This window comes from Microcaecilia unicolor, chromosome 2 (genome assembly GCF_901765095.1).
Source record: "Microcaecilia unicolor chromosome 2, aMicUni1.1, whole genome shotgun sequence".
NCBI lineage: Eukaryota > Metazoa > Chordata > Amphibia > Gymnophiona > Siphonopidae > Microcaecilia > Microcaecilia unicolor.
This window is the reverse complement of record NC_044032.1, coordinates 50,352,577-50,377,386: the sequence shown is the minus strand read 5'-3', so window position 1 is coordinate 50,377,386 and position 24,810 is coordinate 50,352,577. Positions and strand designations below refer to the sequence as shown.

The 24,810-nt window shown below is 45.2% G+C and overlaps 1 protein-coding gene across 2 annotated transcripts in view; it reads right to left on the bottom strand.

The window, feature by feature from the left end:
* The window catches only part of LIPG (lipase G, endothelial type), a 64,007-nt gene that overhangs the window by 24,779 nt on the left and 14,418 nt on the right, over window positions 1-24,810 (bottom strand). The window contains exons 4-6 of one of the 2 annotated variants that reach the window (XM_030192934.1): window positions 21,437-21,548; window positions 19,486-19,710; window positions 14,423-14,665 (exon numbers count right to left, since the gene is read on the bottom strand). In XM_030192934.1, the coding sequence (XP_030048794.1) occupies window positions 14,423-14,665; window positions 19,486-19,710; window positions 21,437-21,548 (580 nt within the window). The remainder of the gene's footprint in view (window positions 1-14,422; window positions 14,666-19,485; window positions 19,711-21,436; window positions 21,549-24,810) is intronic. The other variant, XM_030192935.1, reaches the window with a different exon arrangement.

Genomic DNA, 24,810 nt, shown 5'->3' with positions numbered 1-24,810 from the left:
TAGAAAGTCGCTCCATTGACAGAAAGTTAATCTGCGCATGCCAGGCTGCTACCGTGGGAGTACTAGGGTCCCTCCAAAACTAAAGGATCACATTTTTGGCTATAAGGACTAGTCCCCGCAAGAACCCCTGCAGGCCCGGCAGCGCTGGTTGCAGGATCCACAAACCCTCAAAAAGCAACCAGGGGTCTTAAAAGGCACAGTGCGGGACTAATGAGCTGTCACAGACTGAAGAAGCTGGTGCCGGAATTGTAGAATCCAAGAACAAAAGCCAAAGCATGTGACCAAGACACGCCGATCCCCGACGACACTTGGGACAAGCTCCAGCTCAAGCAAGAGAGGCCCGCCCGGCATGATGAGGAGAAATGTAGAGACGCAGTACAAATTTGTATTGCTGTTCTCATAATAAAACATTAGGCATGTACTTCTGGACATTGTACAGACAATTGCTGGTATGGGGCTCCAGAATCTCCACTGTTAAGTCAGCCGACCATTTCCGAGGCAAACGCCCATAATCAATGCCTTCAGTGGAATCCCGCAAAAACATCAGTATACCAGTCAGGGGCGTATCTGGAATCCGGCGGTAGGGGAGCCAGAGAGGGGGGGCACATTTTTGCCTCCCCCCCCCCCCCCCGCCGCCGCTGCCTCTCTCGTCAGACTCCGAACTGGATTCAACGAATCAGCACTGCAGCGTTACTTCCTTGCAGCATGGCCACGGAGGAAGACGAAATATGAAGACTTCGGGTCGGACCTCGGCTGGTGGGGGTTGGGGCCCCCCCGCCAGCAAAAGTAAGCAGCGGGGGAGGGTTGACGGCGGGGAGGGGGGCCAGGGCGAAATCTGCGGGGGCTCAGGCCCCTGTGGCCCCACGCAGATACGCCCCTGGTATACCTATATATATAGAAGTGCCAAATATTGGGGCTTCATTGTACAAGCTATAGAGCAGTGTTTCCAAGTCCGGTCCTGGAGTACCCCTTGCCAGCCAGGTTTTCAGGATATCCACAATGAATATGCATGAAAGAGATCTGCATCTAATGGAGGCGGTGTATACAAATCAAGTTCATGCATATTCACTGTGGATATCCTGAAAACCTGGCTGGCAAGGGGTACTCCAGGACCGGACTTGGGGAAACACTGCTATAGAAGGACTTGTAGTAGAGAAATGTGGTAGCCATGTTAGTCCACTTTTACAGGAAATCAATAGAAATAAAATAAAAACAGAACAGAAAATAGGATACCTTTTTTATTGGACTAACAATACATTTTTCGTTTAGTTTTCGAAGGTAGCTCTGATCTGATGAAGGGCTACCTTTGAAAGCTATTCAAAAAAATGTATTGTTAGTCCAATAAGTGAGGGACTTGCATAAATAGCGCTCAAACATTCATGCCAGGAAAACCAAAGAAACAGCATCAAGCATGGTACCAAAAGATTGGAGGGTTGCCCAGTGGCGTAGGAAGGGGGGGGGGCGGTGGGGCGGTCCGCCCCGGGTGCCCGCGCTGGGGGGGTGTTGGCGCTGCTGGTTACCTGCTCTCTTTGCCCCGGAACAGGTTACTTCCTGTTCCGGGGCAGAGAAAGCAGGGAACCAACGGAGCCGACGCAACTCCCAGAGACGACGTGCACTCGGCGGGGCGGAGTGCCAGCGGTAAAGATGCACTCCGGGGGGGGGGGGGGTTGCGCTGTGCTGCACCCAGGGGGGGTACGCAGCGGCGACCCGCCCCGGGTCTCAGACGGCCTCGCTACGCCGCTGGGGTTGCCAATGTAATGCTAATTTAAAAAAAAAAAAAAAAAAGGTTCCAGAGGTGATCCGGGAAATTATTGACTGAAAAGCCAGACAGACATCGGTGCCAGGCAAAATGGTAGAGACTATTATAAAGAACAAAATTAACGAGAATATTCAAAAGTATGGATTAATGAGACAAAGTCAACATGGATTTAGTGAAGGGAAATCTTGCCTCACCGATCTATTACATTTCTTTGAAGGGGTGAACAAACGTGGATAAAGGCGAGCCGGTTGATATTGTGTATCTGGATTTTCAGAAGGCATTTGACAAAGTACCTCATGAAAGATTCCAGAGGAAACTGGAGAGTTGTGGGATAGGAGGTAGTGTTCTATTGTGGATTAAAAACTGGTTAAAAAAAGATAGAAAACAGAGAGTAGGGTTAAATGTCCGTATTCTCAACTGAGAAGGGTAGTGCGGTTCCCCAGGGATATGGCAGAAGAGAGGCTTCTGGGTCCGCAGCAGACAGCGTGTGGGAATTTCTGCTGCCGGGATCCGCTGAAGCAAGAGCACTCAAGGGAGGGAGACGCAGGACCGTGCGAGTCCAGCCTGCTCCCCCAACGCCAGCAAGGGTGCACTGCTGGTGGGTGGGCCTGATCCCAAACTGGGCAGGCTCAGGCTCAAAAGTGGCTAAGCCCCTGGTTTGGACAAGTTCCTGGAGGAAAAGTCCATAGTCTGTTATTCAGATGGACATGTGGGAAGCTACTTCTTGGCCCAGGATTGGTAGCATGGAATGTTGCCACTAATTGGATTTCTGCCAGGTACTTGTGACCTGGATCGGTCACTTCTGGAAACAGGATACTAGGCTAGATGGACCATTAGTCTGATCCATTATGGCTATTTTCATGCTCTTATGTTCTTAAAATCTACACAAAGAAAAATGAAAAACAGAAAAGTGAAGGCAGATGAAGACCATCTGGCTCATTTTCGAAAGAGAAGGACGCCCATCTTTCGACACAAACCAGAAGATGGGCGTCTTTCTCCCAGGGTCGTCCAAATCGAAAGCCGATTTTGGACGTCCCCAACTGCTTTCTGTCGCAGGGACGGCCAAAGTTCAAGGGGGCGTATCGGAGGCGTAGCAAAGGCGGGACTTGGCGTGCTTAACACATGGACATCCTCGACCCATAATGAAAAAAAAAAAAAGGGCATCCCCGATGAGCACTCGGATGACTTTACCTGGTCCTTTTTTTTTTCTTACGACCAGGCACAAAAAGGTGGCCGAAATGACCAAATCTGGGATGACCTCCCCTTACTCCCCCCTAGTGGTCACTAATCCCCTCCCACCCTCAAAAAATATATTTCAAAATATTTTTTGCCAGTCTTAGATGTCATACTCAGCTCCATCACAGCAGTATGCAGGTCCCTGGAGCAGTTTTAGTGGGTGCAGTGCACCTCAGGCAGGCGGACACAGGCCCATCCCCCTCCCTACCTGTTACATTTGTGGAGGAAACAGCGAGCCCTCCAAAACCCACTAGAAGCCCACTGTACCCACATCTAGGTGCCCCCCTTCACCCATAAGGGCTATGGTAGTGGTGTACAGTTGGGGGTAGTGGGTTTTAGGGGGGGGGTTGGGGGGGGCTCAGCAGACAAGGTAAGGGAGCTGTGTTCCTGGGAGAATATTATGAAGTCTACTGCCGTGCCCCCTAGGGTGCGCTGGCATGTCAGGGGGACCAGTACACTAGAAATGCTGGGTCCTCCCATGACCAAAGGGCTTGCATTTGGTCGTTTCTGAAATGGGCGTCCTTGGTTTCCATTATCGCCGAAAATCAGAAATGACCAAGTCTAGGGACGAGCATCTCTAAGGACGACCAAAATTTCAAGATTTGGGCGTCCCTGACCATATTATCTAAACGAAAGATGGACATCTATCTTGTTTCGATAATACGGGTTTCCCTGCCCCTCCATCGGGACATTTTGCAAGGACGTCCTCAACAAAACTTTCGATTATGCCCCTCCATATGGTCTATCCAGTCTGCCCACGGAGGGTAATTCTATAAAGTACTGCCATTGAGTACTAACAACGCCCCTATTTGGAGCATATCCTATCAATGAAAAGGCAGGCACCTATTTTATTGCATATCTGTCACAAACCAATTGGGACCCTCACTAGGCCAGTATGTTCCTGGAAGGACCATACCACAGCATCCCCTACTGGACTTGCCACAAAAGGTTCTTCCTAAGTCTGTATAAATCAGGAATCCTTAGTAAACATAAGAACATAAAGCATTGTTGGAGAATTATTTTTTTTCAATTGGCTTTTAAATTTTCCTGTGTATTGATTTGCTGCACCTGGTATTATGTATCAAGTGCTTTGAGTTTGTTTTTCTCTGGTTTTGGGGGCCTCTCCAATTAATGGTTGTTATAACCTTTCTCTGGATGAGAGGCGAGGATGTGTGTGTTTGTATTATGTTTTCTGGAATGCATGGATTATTTCCGATCTGTAATGGAGTACTTTTCTGTTGAGTTTTGTGTTTTATGATACTTTGTAAACCGCTGTGATCTACTGTTTTAGTTATGTGGTAAAATAAATTGTATAATATAAACATTAGTAGCATACCCCCTAGTCCTAATATTTTTGGAAAAAGAGTAAAGGGAAATGGGACTTGATATACCGCCTTTCTGGGGGTTTTTGCAACTACATTCAAAGCGGTTTACATATATTCAGGTACTTATTTTGTACCAGGGGCAATGGAGGGTTAAGTGACTTGCCCAGAGTCACAAGGAGCTGCAGTGGGAATCGAACCTAGTTCTCCAGGATCAAAGTCCACTGCACTAACCACTAGGCTACTCCTCCACCAGCAACATTCCACGTAGAAGCCTGCCTTTGCAGATCAGCAATGTGGCCGCGCAGGCTTCTGTTTCTGTGAGTCTGATGTCTTGTCAGACTCACAGAAACAGAAGCCTGCGTGGCCGCGTTGCTGATCTGCAAGGGCAGGGTTCTACATGGAATGTTGCTAGTGGAATAGCAACATTCCATGTAGAATCTCAAATAGTAGCAACAGAATCTCAAACAGTAGCCAACATTCCATGTAGAATCTTAGATAGTAGCAACATTCCATTTAGAATCTGAAATAGGGAAGGGGAAATGGGACTTGATATACTGCCTTTCTGAGGTTTTTGCAACTACATTCAAAGCGGTTTACATACATTCAGGTACTTATTTTGTACCAGGGGCAATGGAGGGTTAAGTGACTTGCCCAGTGTCACAAGGAGCTGCATTGGGAATCGAACCTAGTTCTCCAGGATCAAAGTCCACTGCACTAACCACTAGGCTACTCCTCCACAAGCTGGGTGTATTTTTTGTTTTGTTTTTTGCCCGTGTCTTGTGAGGTCAAATGTTCTTTCAGTCCTGTGAGCAGTTTCTCTTGATATTTTGAGTAGTGCCTGTCTTCACACATGTACTTTGCTAGAAGTTTAATCCACACCTTACCATGGTATGCAAAAGATGTCCCTATATTATATGTAGCACCAACTCAAACAAAAAGTTCACCAGTTTGTACACACATGTACAATGTGAGCAGTGGCATAGCAAGGAGGGCTGCCACCCGGGGCGGTTCGTCGTTGCACCCCCCCCCCCCCCCAGGTGAAGCACCATGACATGCCCCCTCAGAGCATCAACCCCCCCCGACCCAGTGCCTACCCTCCTCAGCTTCCCTCCAACCAGCTCCCGCACCCTACCTTTAAAGAAATTTCGGAAGCCGTGGAGTGGCGAGGCGCAGCGCCTTGCACCTGCATGTAAAAGAAGCATGGATCGTCATCGGGCCTTCCCTCACGCTGTCTGTCCCGCCCTTGCAGAAATAGGAAGTTGCGTTAGCGGAGGGCGGGACAGACAGCGTGAGGGAAGGCCCGACGACGATCCATGCTTCTTTTACATGCAGGCGCGAGGCGCTGCGTCTTGCCTCTCCATGGCTTATGAAATTTCTTTAAAGGTAGGGTGCGGGAGCTGGTTGGAGGGAGCTGAGGAGGGTAGGCACTGGGTCGGGGGGGGGGGGGGTGTCATCGTGCTGTACCCGGGGGGGGGGGAAGCTGGCAGGAAGCACCCCCCCCCCGAGCTGACACCTGGGGCAGACCGCCCCTCCCCCCCCTTGCTACGCCACTGGATGTGAGAAAGTATTAACCCCCTCCTGATTTCCCCTATTATTGTATATATTTCACACTGAATGATTTGTGATCTTTAAACAAAAGGAACCCTGAGTAAACACAAGTTTGTAAATTACTTCATTTAAGGAACAATGATATCTGTAACACAGATATCACCCCTATGAAATTAACTATCCCCCTTAGTTAACCAACAGGTCAAAGAGATACCTAGAATTTAAGCACAAGCATTACTTGGGCCATAAAGCTGCTGATAAACTGCTCACACCTAGATTCTTATGTATATAGATAACGTAACCCCACCTTCAAGGGTGAATTGCTCACCTTACTTTACCCTGAATAGATACCTCAGGTGACCACCACCAAAACGAAGGTTGAATTACTTACATATAAAACTAGCCTTGCCTATCTACTCCTGTGAACAGAAAGGGGAATTTATCTAAAGAAAGGGTAACTCAGAGGCAATTATTATATTTACACAAACTAAGCGAGATTTCACTAAAAAAAATTCCCTTATAGCTAATCGGATATGTACATTTCTCTTGTTAACATGAATATTCAAACAGCATAAACTAGACCAAGTTAATATTCTAACAGCATAAACTAGACCAAGCAGAATTTAATGCTTTCTGCCTATTACTTCTCAGGTTTTTCAACACTACAGCACAGGTAAGTATTTATTTATTTATTTTCCTCTATTCTTACTCATCTGTACTCTTTCCTTCTTTTCCTTATTAGTAGAAATTTAGAACTTAGAAGAATTATTAAAGAGAGCTTGAAGTCCAGCTATCTTCTACACTTTTTCTTTGGGTACTGTTCTTTTTGTTGAGGTGTTCAGAAACCAGATCTGGAATACCCACTTCTCAGACTGTAAAAACTTGAAGAAATAAAAAAAACTTAATCCCTAATTATTACAGCTCAGGTAAACATACTGAGTCAAATTATGTCAAAGTACTTTTCTGAATAGCTACCCCAAAAACAATGTATAATCCCATAAACCCTAAGCTAGTCCTTCCTTCTTGAGCTTCCCAAAGAAAAAACTTTCAGTCTTACAACTTATGAAATTTTAGTAACCAAAACTGCTAAGCCAATCTTTCTCCTGGCCGGCTATATTTTAAAAACCAAACTTTCTGGCATTAAAGTTAAACAGTCAGCTTGGTCATACAATTTCTTTCCCTCAGAGAAATAACTGTAGGAAATTTATGTGCACAGAATTAATTAAATCAAAATTAATCTAAATTTTTCTCTGAGGGATGATATTTTATTTCCTCTCACTGCTAGCTTTTTGTTTCCTAACAGTGATTAAAGTTAAATTAAAATGTATTTGTAAATTTCCATTTCACTCAATGTGTCATTTAACTTTGCTGCCACAGCAATTACTCTTAAGTATTTTGTTTTTTTTTTTCAAAGAATAATTTAATGCCTATAAAGAAATTGAACACAACCAGTTTTCAATATTAAACATATTATTTTTATTATTCTCCATCACTCAGCTTTGAGCCCAAAAGTGAAACCACGGAGCTCGTTGTTAATTGTCTAACCACAAACCTCATTCACACTGTTTGTCAGCACAATTTGTTTTTTTAAACTTATTTTTCTCTTCGTAGACTAGACAACTTCACAGCACAGGTCCATCCAGCACTTACTCACCCACCCAACTGCCTCACCGAACCATCTAGAACCTTCAAAATTGGTCTCAAGTCCAGCTCTACGAGACCTTCACGAATTTACCCAAAATTATAGCTTTGCAAAGCATTTACAGGCTTCCCATTTTAATTTAGCAAGCAGCATATTAACATTCCATCTTGTCTCTTACTTTTTCCCTCTTTTTGCGACTTTATTTTTAGTGCCATCACACACACACTGCACGGCTCTGCCACAAGCCAGTGAGTTCGCTCCTCCCACTCTCCTCTCCGGTGCACAGCAAAACATGTTGGGGCACTGCCGCCACCCAAAATTCCCCAGTCCAGACTGCCAGGTCCCAGCCACCTTGTCCCCACCTCTCTCCTGGATCTCCAAAACCAGCGGACTGGCCCGACATCACTCCAGCACCACTCCACAAAGGCCTCAGGCCTACAATGTTTTCTGTGTGGAGCAGATCGTTTAGAAGTAAAACGTAATTTATTTTCCAAAAAAACAGTATAGCAATACTTATATAAATACAATCAGCTGATTGTATTTATATAAGTATTGCTAATACTGTTTTTTTGGAAAATAAATTACGTTTTACTTCTAAACGATCTGCTGTATTTCATTTTCCACCTTGGAGTTTGCAGACCATCTGCCTTTGTGCTTTCTTGGACCCTACAATGTTTTCTGTACATGCATGAGCTGAATTACATCAGCGCCGCTGTAACGCCAACATCATTCAGCAGCAGCGTACGAGTCCCAGAAGACCTGCTTCTCCTTAAACTGCTCCGATGCTCCTGCCCCACCTACTGTGGACGCCTACCACTGACACCACCGTCATCTGCACCACAGCACCTCTTCTTCAAAGTCCGGACCCTGCACTCAACGCCGCTCAGACACAAACGCGGATGTCCTCCAAAACCCACCGCTGCCAGTCCTGCAGGTAAATTTTCTATTTAACCCTATGGGGTTACAAATAAAATATCACCATCATCCACATAAGCCCCACCCAAACTCTCCCTCCCCCAACCCCATGCGAGTGTCCACCAAATTTTGGCACACATTTACAGAACATCATGTAGCTGGACATGGTGGCTCCTTATCTAAAATCACCGTATTTTCGTATATATAACCTGTGGGTTATACACTATTTTAATTAATTTTTTTTTTTGCAAGATGTGCGGGATATACTCAAATCAGTGCTTTTCAATAGGAGTAATATATAATTTTATTGCAATAATTGTACTTACAAAATTAGCTTTTTTTTTTTCCTGTAGGGTATACAAGGGTGTGGGGTTATATATGCAAAAATACAGTACCCCCCTATGTACTGTATAGTATGTTACACGACTGGTTCACAGCCCCCAAGTTAAACCTGGTGTAAATTCTGGCACGCGCAAGTTGGGCACGGATCCCTGGAATTCTGGAACCCTGTGCGCATCTTTGGGAACGTCTTTGACCTGCTCATGCTCCTCCAATTTTGGGTTGAGAGAATTTGGGCATGATCTTTATAGAATCACGTGCAGCCAGATCTGCGTACAAATCCAAATTAGAACCAATTAATGTCAATAATTGATTTTTAACAGCTCATTATCTAATTCATTTGCATGCGGATCTCAGGATCACATGCAGGTGTCCAAATTTGGATGCACTTTACAGAATCCAAGGGAAAATATCCATGAAATTTTTATAAGTGGTTATGTATTCAGTACGTCTATGAACTGTCCAGCCCTTCACAAAACAGGAAGTTACATCAGAAGGGGTAGGACAGTTCAAATGGACAGCTCTGGTGCAGGCTGCGACAGCCTATGAGTGCCGCTGCCCGGGCAAGGACTGGAGGGAGATGATTTTAAGGCACAGGTGGGACGGTCTGACAGGGGGTGCAACACACGCACCTGGAATAAATATGCCACTGAATCTGCTTGATCACAGTATTCCTTCAACAAAAAAAAAAAAAGTTATACAAAACAGCAGATATTCAAAACTATTGCAAGATGTCTGGAAGTCAAGACCAACACCGTGAATATCCCAAGATTTCAGAAATTCTCTCCTATATAAAATTGTGCCTCACTCCACTGGTGGGTGAAGCAGCCAGGACTTGTCATTTTGGTAGAACTTTTGAGTTTTGATGTTCTGGTTAGGTGGGATGGTGTTGATTTTTAAATTCTGTTGTCTTATGGCTTTGAAGTGTGTATTATAATTATTTTAAGACACTTGGGGCAGTCCCATGGGACTGGAATGGGACAACATAAGTGTAATCCCCTATTAGATTGGGATAAGAAGAGTAAGTCCCTGTGGAGAGTGGGGGGAGTGACTAGGAGGTCCCCAGGTGGGAGGAAGCCCAGTCCAAGTGACCCAAAGAAGAAGAAGGGGGATCCCACTGAAAAGAAGTGAATCCACTGGCTAAAGAAAAGGAGAGTTGCTGCTAAATATTTCCTGATATTCAATGCCAGGCCATGGTTTATGCAGCACCAGCTAATGTATAGTCAGTTATGTCAATAGTCCGGTCTTAACTGGCCGTGGGTTGCTGCATAAAGATAAAACTGTTTTATGTGGTCTCATTTATGTGGTTACCCTGACCGGTTAAATGCTAAATATTGGCACTTAAATGGCCAAGGGCTGACTCTGCCCCCGGAATGCCCCCAAAATAGCCGGTTTTCATTTAGGAAAGGTTTGGGCAAGTTCCTGGAGGAACATCCATAGTCTGCTATTGAGGCAGACATGGGGAAGCCACAGGATTGCCCCGGGATTGGTAGCATGGAATCTTGCTACTCTTTGGGATTCTGCCAGATACTTATGACCTGGATTGGCCACTGTTGGAAGAAGGATACTGGGCTAGATGGACCATGACCTAGTATGGCTAGTCTTATGTTCTTAAGGAGAGCTCTGGGTGCACAGTGGAGAGACCCAGCCTGAGAGCGTGGGATAGGAGCCAGGGAATGCCTATCCCAGGACATAGGTCACCCTGGGTGGAGGTCAGGCCAGGAGGGTCCGCACCTGAAGCATAATGAGAAGCCTTTGAACACTGTCTTTGGGGATAGGAATGGACTGGAACTGTATAGAATGTAAATAACCCTGTTTAAGAGTGCCTTGTAACATATACCTACTTAGGAGGAGAATACAGGAGATCCGCTGGGGGAATACCAGAGGAAGACTTATTTAAGGATTGTACTATTTGATGAACAGTTCATACAGTTGGATGATCTTGTGGTTTGCAGTAGAAGAATAAACTGTTTTGAGTTTAAGCTGCTGACTGAGGAGTGGTCATGTGGATTAAAAGGTGTACAGCTGTCTCCCCACAGAAATTGCCAAAATTGTTTCCCCACAGAAATTTGGACCTTGACCGAGTTTCCCCGGAGGAGAAGAGGGTCATCCCACCCGCTAACACTTCTTTCCCCAGGTGGAGGCACCATGCACCAAGTGAAGGTCCGACAGAGTCTGTCCTTCGCGGGGGCTCCAGCCCACTTGGACCCCAGACCCAGAAGTGATCAGGCATTAACTAAAATCCTGAAGTCATATCAGTAGCTGTACCTTGCAAATGAAAAAAGGTAGAGAATAGGGCTGTACCAAATATTTATATTCGATTCTGCCCAGATAATGCCTCAAATACATTATTTGTATTCAGCCAAATAGTGATTTAAATTCAAATACGAATTATCCAGGACTCTACTGTGCTAAATCCTACTGAAATAAATACTTGATCTCTGATTTCACTTTGCTTCTTTTATTATTTGTCACGTTAAAGCTCAATGCCCATTATTTGTATTCGGCCGAATAGTAAAATACACTGTTCGGTATTGTTTTAGTACAGAAAAAGATATCATTGGTATGTAAAGCGTCTTATAACCTGCAAGATACCAAAAGTTCAAACAGACAAAAACTGACCATCAGTACAATATTTTAAAACACATACAATAAACTTTCAAAAAATACACCATTACCACAAAACAGTAAAAGTTCTTAAAAAGAAGTGTCTAAGAGCTTTCATAAAGTAAAGATAACCATAAACTCTTAAAAGAAAAGGAGGAAGGAAGAGAATTCCAAAACTGTGCAACCTTATAGAAAAAAGTAGATTGCCTTTACATGACAAAATGAGGGAACTTTTAATAAAAATTGATTTCTTGTTGTCTAGAAATAAAATAATTTAGATAAACAAGATGAACACCTCAATAATAATGCTTCTACATCACCCTTGTATATTGTGTATTCTGGTTGCTGCATTGAAAATAGCTGAATTAGAAGATGTACAGAGGAAAGGCAACCAAAATGATTAACCTTTCCTTATATGAGCATCATTCTGTCCCCTTAAAGAGGCTGGGGCTCTTCAGTTTGGGGGTAGAAAAAGCCAGCCAGCCAAGTCTATAAAATAAACGGCATAGAATGAGTAAATGACTATCAATTTTTTTTTACTCGTTAGTGCAAAGATTTGGGGGGGGGGGGGGTGGAAGAGGAGACAGGCCATAAAGTTACATAATAATACTTAAAAAAAAAATATATATATATATATATTTTTTTTTTTTACATTCAATATGTAGTTGAGCTCTGGGACTTGCTGCCAAAGAATGCAGTAGAAGCAATCAGTGTAGCTGGGTTAAAAAAAAGGTTTGGACAAATTTCCAGAGAAAAAGTCCATAAACCATTAAGGTAGACTCAGGGAAAGCCACTGCTCTTCCCTGGGGTGTAGTTTTATTTATTTATTAGGATTTATTTACCGCCTTTTTGAAGGAATTCACTCAAGGCGGTGTACAGTAAGAATAGATCAAACATGAGCAATAGTCAATTAGAGCAGTAAAAATATTCAAACAACAATACAAAGTATGGCATGGTATAACTTTCAATGACAACACAATGAGGCATATTTTCAAAGCACTTTGGGAGGCTAAGTGCTTTGAAAATGAGCTTGAATATGTACTAGAACATTATAATTGGTAGTGAGGGGTAAGGCAAAGTTGTAACATATAGATGAGTAAGAAAGTAAGTAGAATTAGAAAGTAAGGTGATTGATTTGAAGAAAGTTGCACGTGAGGTCAGAGAGATGGTTAAATATTATCTCAGCTAGGGTAGGAGTGGATAAACATGCCCCGCTGCAGTATGTGCAGCCCGTGTGTGTGTGTGACTAACAAGTTAGTTACTTCTTCCATTAAAGGCTTGGTTGAAGAGCCAAGCTTTCACCTGCTTCCTGAAGTAGACGTATCATGGAATCTTGCTACTTTCCAGTATTCTGTCGGGTTCCTGTGATGTGGCTTGTCTACTGTTGGAAGCAGGATACTGGGCTAGATGGACCTTTGATCTGAGCCGGTATGCAGGTGCGATCACATTTCATGAGTACTGGACATGTTTTTCAGTTCTCTTCCCCATACCTAACTCCCACCACCTCAACTGATGTGTACTAGACTTGGATTTTCAGCATTTGTTTCTTTTCACATAAGAAAAACAAAAACTTAGAAAGCCAGGCTTCAAATAAAGTGCCCCGCCATCCAAGGCATCTTAACTGGGAACCACTCTAGAAACAGACTGAAATTCGGGTTTTGGTGCCAAAACTAGCCTGATTTTGATTTCGGCCAAAAATGCGTCAGCATTTTCATCTGGAACTTTAACTACGTATGCAGCCTGCCTTCACTCTCTCACAACTGCCTCTTCCTGACCAAAAAGGCACCCCCCCCCCCCAGGGGCCTACCTTGTCCTTGGTGGGCAGTGGGTGCAGTAGAGTCCCTACTTGCTCCAGGTCAAAATAGCTTCCAGAAGTTCCAACAGCAGTCTTTCGAGATTGCTACTGAAGGTCCCCAGTAGCCATTTTAAGATTGGAACCAGCAACGCCAAGGTGTGTGTGTGTGGGTGGGGGAAGGTGGTTTCATTTTCAGCTTCTGCTGAGACTGAGGAGCTGATTTCGGTTGCAGATTTGGTTTCGGCAGCAACTAATGATCCTGTATTTTGGTCAGGCTCTAAATTAAATCACGGTGGGAATCAGATGTCAGAGGGGGACAGTCTCTAGCTATCGAGTCGGATGTAGTGTTTCTTGAAAGGACTTACAATATAGATTCCTAAAAACGAAACCACCACCACAGCCCCAAGAGGCAAAACTGATGCTCATGTGTAGTATCCATTTCACCCTTCTCTACCGACAAGAGATCATTGCAGAGACTGGGACTGTACTATGATCACAGTGGCTGGTTCTAGGTAAGGGCTGTAGTTAAGTCTAGTACATGTGTTTTCTTGCTTAACTGAGTGGAATACTTCATGACTCATACCCATGTCATCTTTCCCATTATCACACCCAGGGCCACCGAGAGACATAGCCGGGCACGGGGCAGAACCGGAATGCAAGCCTACCCCCCACTCGTGCCACCCTGCCCCCCACACACACCGCCGCTCCCGCCTGCCCACCCCCTTTACCTGCCTCCGGGGGGGGGGGGGGTCCAGGCCCGGTTCTGGCAAGCCACTTCCTGCGTGCCTGCTCCTGTCTATGCCGGGAGTCAGGACCTGGATAATTGCATTAATGCGCTATGACGCTAATGCAATCATCCGGGTCCTGGGTGGCATGCAGGGACCTGGAAGCAGGCAGCAAGAAAAAGCTTGCTGAGGCTGGGCCCCGGGAATTTTGCCCCCCCTCCCCCCGATCACACTCGATAACATTGCATCTGCTGAAGACAACAAAAACTCCTAGAGTTCAAAACTCCATCTCCTTTTGGACCAAGCAATTACCAGGAGCATACAAACACATAACCAAGGGCCTTAGGAAGTTAAAAAATTATTCCACAGCAATTAAAACCAAAGTCTAGCAATCTCAAACAAATCGTCAACATTGAGACACCGCCTTCCCCTGTCCTAAAGATTCAACTCTTAACTGCTTGAAGATACAAAAGGCAACAATGATTTTACAACTGTGCTGCTGGGTAAGACAGACAACTGCATGGCACTCACCTTTGAAGGGCATATCTGCCCTCGTCTTCAAGTACATTTTGCTGCTTCTTGTGCTTCTTATCTTCCGGACGTTGTAGCCGATGCTGTTGCAGCGGTTCTTGCGGCAGCTCAAGCAAATGCCCTTCTTGAAACGGTTGGAGTCCATACACCGAAAGGCAAAACTCTCCTTGTCCTTGTTCACGAGGGAGTCCACAAAAAGGTGCACAGATCGCTCGTGCTCACACTTCACCACGTCACCAATATCTGTGGAGCAGAATGCAAGAGGTCAGAAGGGGTGGGGGAGGAGGCAGCTCTAAAACTTGGCAGATGTGGAAAAACAGCAGCCACATGTTTCATTAAACAAGCTTTTCAGCCACGTCAAGTTAAAGGGCAGGGAAGACAGTGAGCCAACAAAAATGTATCCAAAAGACATTCAGAAACAGTGGCGTTTCTAGACAAATATTCGGGGTGGCAACAGGGGGGAGGGCAGCAAAATCAAAGTGACATTTCCAAACATAACCCCCCTTTCCCCTTCACTTTTAAAATTAGCAATCTTTTATTCATTTAAAAAAAACCAGAAAAAAAAAACGCTCCCTTCTCTAGCCTGCTTAAAACTACCCAGTCAAAATCATCATTATAAAAAATGTTAGCATCATTCAACAAATTCTTTTATGTGGGTATGAAGCTTGTATTCTCTTCAGGACTGGTCAGAATCTCAATAAACTTTGAAGCTCCAGTTTATCACAAACTCACATTCCCCAACAAGGAAACTACCCCCTTACAACTGACCACACACACACACACAAAAAAAAATTCAAATTATGCTAGTCAACTCAAACAGCGCACGCTCCCTTCCACTGCCACACACTTTCTTTAAAGTACATAGGGGTTTTGTTTGTATGGAGACTCTACCGCAGTGCTTGTCAACCCAGTACTTAGGGTACTCCCAGCCAGTCGCGTTTTCGGGATATCTACAATGAAGTCTGTATACCAAGGAGGCATTGTATGAAAATCTCTCTCATGCGTCTTCATGGTGGATATCCCAAAAACCCAACTAGCCTTTCATCATACAAGAGGAGTTCCATCTCCTTTATCATTTTGGTTGTTCTTCTTTGAACATTTTCTAATTCCACTATATCTTTGAGATACGGCAACAAGAATTGAATGAAGAGGTCACACCATGGAGCGATACAGAGGTATTATAATATTCTTGGTCTTATTTTGCATCCCTTTCCCTAATAGTTCCTATCATTCTGTTTGCTTTTTTGGCTGCTAATACACACTGGGCAGAAGATTTCACCATATTGTCTACAACACCTACATTTTTTTTTTTTTTTTAGTGTTGTCTCCTAAGGTGGACCCTAGCATCAGATAACTGTGATTTAGATTATTCTTCCCCAATGTGCATCACTTTGCATTTGTCCACATTAAATTTCATCTGCCATTTGGATGCAAAGTCTTCCAATTTCCTTACTGCAATTTTTCACAATCCGCATATGTTTTCATAACTTTGAATAGTTTTGTGTCATCTGCAAATTTAGGGGTCCTTTTACTATGGTGCACTAATGGATTTAGCATGCACTAAATAATAAGACGCCCATTATATTGTTATGGGTGTCTTATCATTTAGCGTGTGCTAATCGTTAGCGCATGCTAAAATCTATTATGCTCATCTTAGTAAAAAGGACCCCATCACCTCACTCATCGTTCCGGTTTCCAGATCTTTTATAAACACATTAAATAGCGCCAGTCCCAGCACAGATCCCTCCGCATGCCACTATTCACCCTCCTCCATTCACAAAAACGTATGCACATTACCTCTCTCTGGACACAATGAAGGAGCTTCAATATTGGGAGGTGCTTAGCACCCACAGACCAGATTCTATTTGCCCTCTTGTGTTTCCAGCTTGAACTATAACCAGGGCTGGGTTCTGGCACTAAATGGCAGATGACATTTAATTTGAGCATGTGCAAAGTGATGCACGTGGGAAAGAGGAACCCAAATTATAGCTACGTAATGCAAGGTTCCATGTTAGGAGTCACCGACCAGGAAAGGGATCTAGGCATCATTGTTGATGATACGTTGAAACCCTCTGCTGAGTGTGCGGTGGCGGCTAAGAAAGCAAATAAAATGTTAGGTATTACTAGGAATGGAATAGAAAACAGAAATGAGAACATTATAATGCCTTTGTATTGGTCCATGGTGCGACCACACCTCAAATATTGTGTTCATTTCTGGTCACCGCATCTCAAAAAAGATATAGTGGAATTAGAAAAGGAACAGAGAAGGGCGACAAAAATAATAAAGGGGATGGGATGACTTCCCTGAGGAAAGGCTAAAACTACCAGGGCTCTTCAGCTTGGAGAAAAGACGGCTGAGGGGAGATATGATAGAGGTCTATAAAACAATGAGTGGAGTGGAACATGTAGGCGTGAAGCACTTGTTTACTCTTTCCAAAAATACTAGGACTAGGGGGCATGCAATGAAGCTATAAAGTAGTACATTTAAAACAAATTGGAGAAAATATTTCTTCACTCAACATGTAATTAAACTCTGGAATTTGTTGCCAGAGAATGTGGCAAAAGCAGCTAGCTTAGCGGGGTTTAAAAAAAAAGTTTGGATGGCTTCCTAAAGAAAAAGTCCATAGACCATTATTAAAATGGACTTAGGGAAATTCCCCTGCTTATTTCTAGAATAAGCAGCATAAAATGTATTGTACTGTTTTGGGATCTTGCCAGGTACTTGTGACCTTGATTGGCCACTGTTGGAAACAGGATGCAGGGCTTGCTGGACCTTCGGTCTGTCCCAGTATGGCAATACTTAAAATGTACTTATCTTCATTTGCAACCAGCCAGCAAAAATGTTCCCTTTTGTAGCCACTACAGCTGGGGGTAACGCAGCAGGGCTCCTGCCCAACCCTAGAAATGAGAAGCAGTTGGCATTGCTAAACCTCAAAAGACTTTGGGTGGGCCAAATTGGCATATGTCCTCTCTATCCCACCTCAACTTAAATAATACCTGACCTGGTAGGGATTTCAAGGAGGTTTTCAGCTGGTGGGACTTGAACATGGCCAGGACTCCCCAAAACAGCTCCATGGTCAGTTGCACTTTCCTGAGGCACCTGACGCATGCTTGGTTTTCATCCATGTGTAAAAACTGAGCACTCACCAAGTGCTGGCATCAGGCAGCATAGGAAAGCTGCAGGGCTGCAGGCCACTGTGAAGTTGCACTGGAGAGAGTCCTGGCCATGTTCTAGGGGTGTTTCCAGCTGGCAGACTTGGGGATCCCTGCCAACTACAGTATGAAATGTGCCCACCTCTGGTTGTACCACTGCTGTGAAGCCTAAATCCAGCTGCTAAGCATCACCTTACTATGACCAACTCCCTCCCTACTACTACTACTACTTAACATTTCTAGAGCGCTACTAGGGTTACGCAGCGCTGTACAATTTAACAAAGAGAGACAGTCCCTGCTCACAGAGCTTACAATCTAATAGACAAGTGAACGGTCGGTCCGATAGGGGCAGTCAAATTGGGGCATTCTGGATTCACTGAACGGTAAGGGTTAGGTGCCGAACGCAGCATTGAAGAGGTGGGCTTTAAGCAAAGACTTGAAGACGGGCAGGGAGGGGGCTTGGCGTAAGGGTTCAGGAAGGTTGTTCCAAGCATAGGGTGAGGCGAGGCAGAATGAGCGGAGCCTGGAGTTGGCGGTGGTGGAGAAGGGTACTGAGAGGAGGGATTTATCCTGTGAACGGAGGTTACGGGCGGGAACGTAAGGGGAGATGAGGGTAGAGAGGTAGTGAGGGGCAGCAGACTGAGTGCATTTGTAGGTAAGAAGGAGAAGCTTGAATTGAATGCGGTATCTGATCGGAAGCCAGTGAAGTGACCTGAGGAGAGGGGTGATATGAGTATATCGGTTCTGGCGGAATATGAGACGTGCAGCAGAGTTCTGAACAGACTGAAGGGGGGATAGATGGCTAAGTGGGAGGCCGGTGAGGAGTAAGTTGCAGTAGTCCAGGCGAGAGGTAATGAGAGCGTGGACGAGAGTTCGGGTGGTGTGTTCAGAGAGGAAAGGGCGAATTTTGCTGATGTTAAAGAGGAAGAAGCGACAGGTTTTGGCTATCTGCTGGATATGCACAGAGAAGGAGAGAGAGGAGTCAAAGATGACTCCGAGGTTGCGGGCAGATGAGACGGGGAGGATGAGGGTGTTATCAACTGAGATAGAAAGTGGAGGAAGAGGAGAAGTGGGTTTTGGTGGAAAGACGATAAGCTCGGTCTTGGACATGTTCAGTTTCAGGTGGCGGTTGGACATCCAGGCAGCAATGTCGGATAAGCAGGGACTGTTTTCAGGTCTTCAGCTCCCTGGGGTTGCTGAGCAGCCAGCACTGTGAATGAAACCCAAGTATGGCCTCCAACAGGACAGCAAGCAATGAACTAAAGCTTCCCTAAACCCCAGTCTGTACATCGTGAATGCAGAAAGCCTGTAAGTTTAGAGCAGAGCTATTTATAAAAGAGAGAAGAAGTCAGTGGCGTTCCTAGGGGGGAGTGGCCTAGTGGTTAGGGTGGTGGACTTTGGTCCTGGGGAACTGAGGAAGTGAGTTCGATTCCCGGCACAGGCAGCTCCTTGTGACTCTGGGCAAGTCAGTTAACCCTCCATTGCTCCATGTAAGCCGCATTGAGCCTGCCATGAGTGGGAAAATGCGGGGTACAAATGTAACAAAAATAAATAAAACCAGGGCGGATCGCCGATGCGCCCCGCCCCCCGGATGCAGCGCCCCCCCCCCCCCGGTACAGCGCAACCCCCCCTCCGTGAAAGAACCCCCCCTGGGTGCACGCCGCTGGGGGGGGGGGGGGGTGCCGCGCGATGGTCAGCTTCGTTCGTTTTCACGCTCCCTCTGCCCCGGAACAGGTTACTTCCTGTTCCGGGGCAGAAGGAACATGGAAACGAACGAAGCTGACCAGCGCGTGGCAGCCCCCCCCCCCCCCCCCCCAGCGGCGTGCACCCGGGGCGGATCGCCCCCACCGCCCCCCCCTTGGTACGCCACTGGGAGAAGTGTCATAGCAGTATACTATACAATGACTTACTTCCATAGGCTATTGCTCCCAGAACTTCACTTAACCCGCAGCCTGGCTGGTAATCTCCCCCATTGGGATAGATATCAACATGACCCACAGGCATCTGGATCCCAATGCTGATTCCTAGAGTTTCTCGGGTAAACGTATGAAGCACATCCACAAAGTCTGCATCGTCAGGGGACAGGCGCTTACGAGGGTCTGCACCCTCAAACATTGGGCCAGCTGGATCTAGACCTAAAAAAGGAGGCAAGAGCAAGATCTTTAGGTGCTATTAAGATCAGGCCGAAGTTGCAGGATGTTTGAATTATAGCGTCTTCAAAACCTGGAGCATACAAGGTCTCAATGCAAAAATCATTTTCCAGTAATACAATATCCAACAAAAAATTGCATCCTGAAAATCTTAGGACTCCCTCATTGGAAGGAGGGGGATAGCAACTTGCGTTTCCTGCTCTGTACTGGAAACCGTTCAAAGACATATTTAACTCAAGCATTCATAGGTGTGGGAAGATCTACAAATGAAGGACTAGGAGAGGGAGGGGTTCTTCCCCTGTATATGGGCCATAATGAAATAGGCGCTGACTCCTTTGGTTCAGCTGCACTGAAGAACCAATGGGCCTGGTACAGCAGTGTCCTGGCAAACCTGCCCTTATGTTTGCTGTGAGTAGGCTGGTGAAATGCTATTCTAATGTCTTCTGAATTCAAGCATCCTCCAAGTCCCCCCTTCCCCCTTAAAGCGAAGTAGTGACCAACTAAATTTCGTTTTCAGTTTTGGTTCCAAAACTGGCCCGAAATCCGTGTTTGGCCTTATTTCAGTTTCAGCCCAAAATGCGCGTGCATTTTCAGGTGGAACTGAAATTAAGTGAACAGTCCTCACTCCCTTTCAACTCCACTTCCGCCCCCCCCCCCCCGGGCCTACCTTGTCATTGGTGGTTAGTGGGTGCAGAAGTGTCCCCACTTGCCTGCCCCATGCCCGTTTCAATGTCAAAACGGCTACTGGGACCTCCAGCGGCAGTCTTGCTAAACTGTCACCGGAAGTCCTGGAAGCCATCCATGTGTGGAAGCGAATGGGGACACTTCTGCAACCAATACCCACTAATGACAAAGTAGGCCCGGGAGGGAGTGGCCATTGGGGGGGGGGGGGAGCAGGGCAGTTTTGTTTTCAGCTCTGGTTTCTGCAGAAACTGAATCTGTGACTGAAATTGGCCTCTCAGTTTTGGCAGAAATTGAAGATTCTGTTTTTGGTTGGGCTCTACAGTGAAAGCAGATCTTTCTCTGCAGTACCCCTAAAGAGCTATCTACTTCACCCAAGTGGAAAATTCTGAGACTTACCATTATTCTCAGTCACTGGGTAGACGAATGGTGAAAATTTTGCTGGCCTGTGCACATCTGAAGAGGAATCGAGTTGTGTCTACAAATGTTTTAAATGGATGCCCATCAAAGAAATAAGTGGCTGAATATCCCAGCAAGACTTTTGTAATCTTTGTCAACATGGTTAGTCACAGGGCACCCTCAAATGAAAACACAGTTGGCTGCACAGAACTAAGGCTAGGCCAGTGGTAAATGCTCCCAATTCAAACCCCATGACAGGTCTTCCACTCCCTAGGTCAGCTGGGGTTTAGAACGATGGCCTTTTTGAAATTAAGCCAATGGTCAAACCACCAGGGAGAGAAGGAAGGCCTATTACTGCTTAAGAGTAGCATCTAGTAGCCCAATTCAGGGTCATCCATGCACGGTTGTAGAATGAGCCCCAATAGGTCTCCCTCTCTTCTTCCCAGCCCAGGACTGTCACTGCAATAACCAGTTTGGGGGCAGGACAGAGGGATCTTCAAGTAGTAGTGAATGAAAGCTGAAAGAACCAAATCCCAGCCCTAGTTTCAACTGAACAGGTGGTAGAAAACAACCCAAAGAGAGAATGAAGTAAATGAATGAGAACGTGATAGCAGAAGGTACCGGGTCCCACCTGTAATTCTGCCAATTGTTCCGTTTACAAAGCTACCAGCATATCCAGCCACATGGGCGCCAAGACTGTAGCCAATCAAGTGAATGTTCGCCAGTGATAAATGGAGCCTCTCCTGCAGAGAGTAGAAAGCATCAATGCATCTTGTACCAAGGATGAGACAACAGACCTGACCTTGCTGGAAAGTTGGTAGTTGTAAACTAAGCTCTTGCTTCTGTGTCTTCAACACAATTTTTAAAAGTCTGCTCTAGGTCCTTGTAAAGAATTTGCACCAGTTAGATGGTTTGAATTTAAGACTACAGTAGCCACAAGAATTGTGTCTCAGTTCATCCTTTAAGACTATGCAATCTTTAATAGCAGATTGCTTCTAAACTATCTATTATAGAACTAGATTCTGGTTTCTGATGAAAGGAAAGAGCTTGCTAAGCACTGCAAAGGCCTAATTTACTGAGCTGTTTCCCCCCACAGCCTCAAAATGGGAGGCCAGCCTGAGCAAATCACAGCCCAAGCCTGCAAACCACATCTACAGCTGTCCTTTTGTAACAAATGGGCAGGGAGCTAAAGAACAGTTTAGCAGAATGGCAATCTCAATTTGGTAAGAGTGAGGGAGACCATGGTCAATTTGCTAAGGGGGAAAAGAAAAAAACAAACAAACCAACCTCACTGCTTATGTAACTCATGTTAGAGTGCATCACTTAAGTATCAATTAGAGCTAACAGACCATACACAGAAATGACAAGGGTGGACCATCACAAAGAGAGCTGTCAGTTTGGGCAGGGTCCTCAAATCCAATCCTTGAGGTCCACCCAGCCTGGTTTTCAAGATTTCCATAATGAAATATGTATGCGATCTATTTGCTTTCATTGCTTCCATTGCATGCAAATAGATCTCATACATATACTTTGTGGAAATCCTAAAAACCAGCCTGGGTTGTGGACCTCGAGGACCCCTGGTCTAGGGCATATGTTTCTAGAACAAGAGTTCTCAACCCAGTCCTCAGGACACACCTTGCCAGTCAGGTTTTCATGATATCCACAATGAATATGCATAAGGCATATTTCCATGCACTACCTCCATTCTATGCAAATTTATTCGTGCATATTCATTGAGGATATCCTGAAAACCTCATTGGCTAGGTGTGTCCCAAGGATATATTTCTAGAAAGATTGTGTCCATGTTTTTTTTTCTTTTCTTTTTTTCTTACATTTGTACCCCGCGCTTTCCCACTCAAAGCAGGTTCAATGTGGCTTACATATTATATACAGGTACTTATTTGTACCTGGGGCAATGGAGAGTTAAGTGACTTGCCCAGAGTCACAAGGAGCTGCCTGTGCCTGCAGTGGGAATCAAACCCAGTTCCCCAGGACCAAAGTCCACCACTCTAACCACTAGGCCACTCATCAGTACAAAATTTAGCTTCCTGTTGCCTCTGAAAATATAAGCGGGGAGGTAATTTGCCATTGTCCTGGTTAACTAAACAGTTCTCCAGGTAATTTCTCCAGACTAGAAAAATCCCCTTCCTTGCAATGGTTTAAAAGCATATGTTCAGGTTTCACAGCACACACATGCTCTGCTGCAGGGAAAGATAAATGCAGATTTTATATGCAAGATTGGTGTCTAGAAGCTGGCTGGCCAAAACCAAAACCATGGCCCTGCCTCCCCCCTCCCCTGGCACAAGCCCATTCCTCCGACCCACTTCCCTCCCTCCCCTTGACTGCTGGATAGAAAACTCATTCCCTCCCCAGACCACCCACCAACTCCTGCTCATGCCACTCCCAATTCCACAATGGTGGCCACAAGAAGTCACAGCCATCATTTATAGAATGCAGACAGCAGGGGGGGGGGGAGGGGAGCAGTAGCCACTTGGTATGCTCCTGCCCCAAAAGAGGATCCTAGACTACCAGGGCTTTTAAAAGATAGGTCCAGGGAGGGTACTGTTGTGGACAGGGAGGGAATGGGTTTTCTGTCGGAGGAGATGGTGCTACAGTTTTGGTTTCCGCCAAAAATGCACAGCCATTTTCAGCCAAAACCTGAAACCGGATTTCGGGTTGGTTTCAGTGTCACAACAAAATCAGCCTCTATTGGTACCTTAATTGACAAAGACGAGTGCAAGAGCTAAGCACTATTCTGTACGCATAGTGCACATATTGCTCAGCACACAAGGGCATGGGCATGCCAACTAGCGATGAATGTAACTTATAGGTTACGAGATGTATTTTGCAAGACACTTAAGCACGGCAACTTACACCTGCCATTGGCATGGCGTAAGCAGTAAAACCTACATATCAGCATGCCAAGGCTGCACTAGTACTCTATAACTGGTTGGGTACACTAATACTGTTTTAGACTTGGCACTACACATGCCATTTTGTGGTGCCTATATTTTATAGAATTGCCCCCAAAGCTTAGTATCAGAGGCAGTAGACTGTTAAATGACATCCATGGCCACAAGGAGCGTCAGTGGGACAAGTAAGTTGTCTTTTCCTGCTCAGGCTTTCCCTCCTCCCTTACTGCGCCTTAGAAAGCATTTCAACAGTTCAGCTAAACTCCAACCCCTCAGTCACCTGATCAGAGTGAACCAGCGAGCCCTGGGGCTACAGCTAAGGTGCAGTCTGCTCAGGGCACCTAACTTGTCTCCTCTTAGGAACTCATTAAGAGCAGTGATCTCCATCCCAGCATCCAGACTGACGTGCAAAAAGGGCTCACTGCACAAAAGTACGAGATGGCAGACATTCTCTGGCAACGAATTCCACAGTTTAATTATATGTTGATTGAAGAAAACGTTTCTCCGATTCGTATTAAATTTACTACTTTGTAGCTTCATCGCATACCCCCTAGTGTTTTTTGAAAGAGTAAACAAACGATTCACGTCTATCCGTTCCACTCCACTCATTATTTTATAGACCTCAATCATATTTCCCCCAGGTATCTTATCTCCAAGCTGAAGAGTCCTAGCCACTTCAGTCTTTCCTCATCTCTATAAACCTAGAGGATGTAACGGGGCAATTTGACAAATTGAAGAGTAGCAAATCTTCTGGACAGGATGGTATTCATCCCAGAGTACTGATAGAATTCAAAAATGAACTGGCAGAACTATTATTAGTAATAAGTAATTTATCTTTAAAATCGAGTGTGGTACTGGAAGATTGGAGGGTAGCCCATTTAACGCCGATATTTAAAAAAGGTTCCAGAGGGGATCCGGGAAATTATAGACTGGTGAATCTGACATTGATGCCAGGCAATAATGGTAAGAGTATTATAAAGAACAAAATTACAGAGCATATTCAAAAGCATGGATTAATGAGACAAAGCCAACACAGATTTAGCGAAGGGAAATCCTGCCTCACCAATCTACTACATTTTTTTGAAGGGGTGAA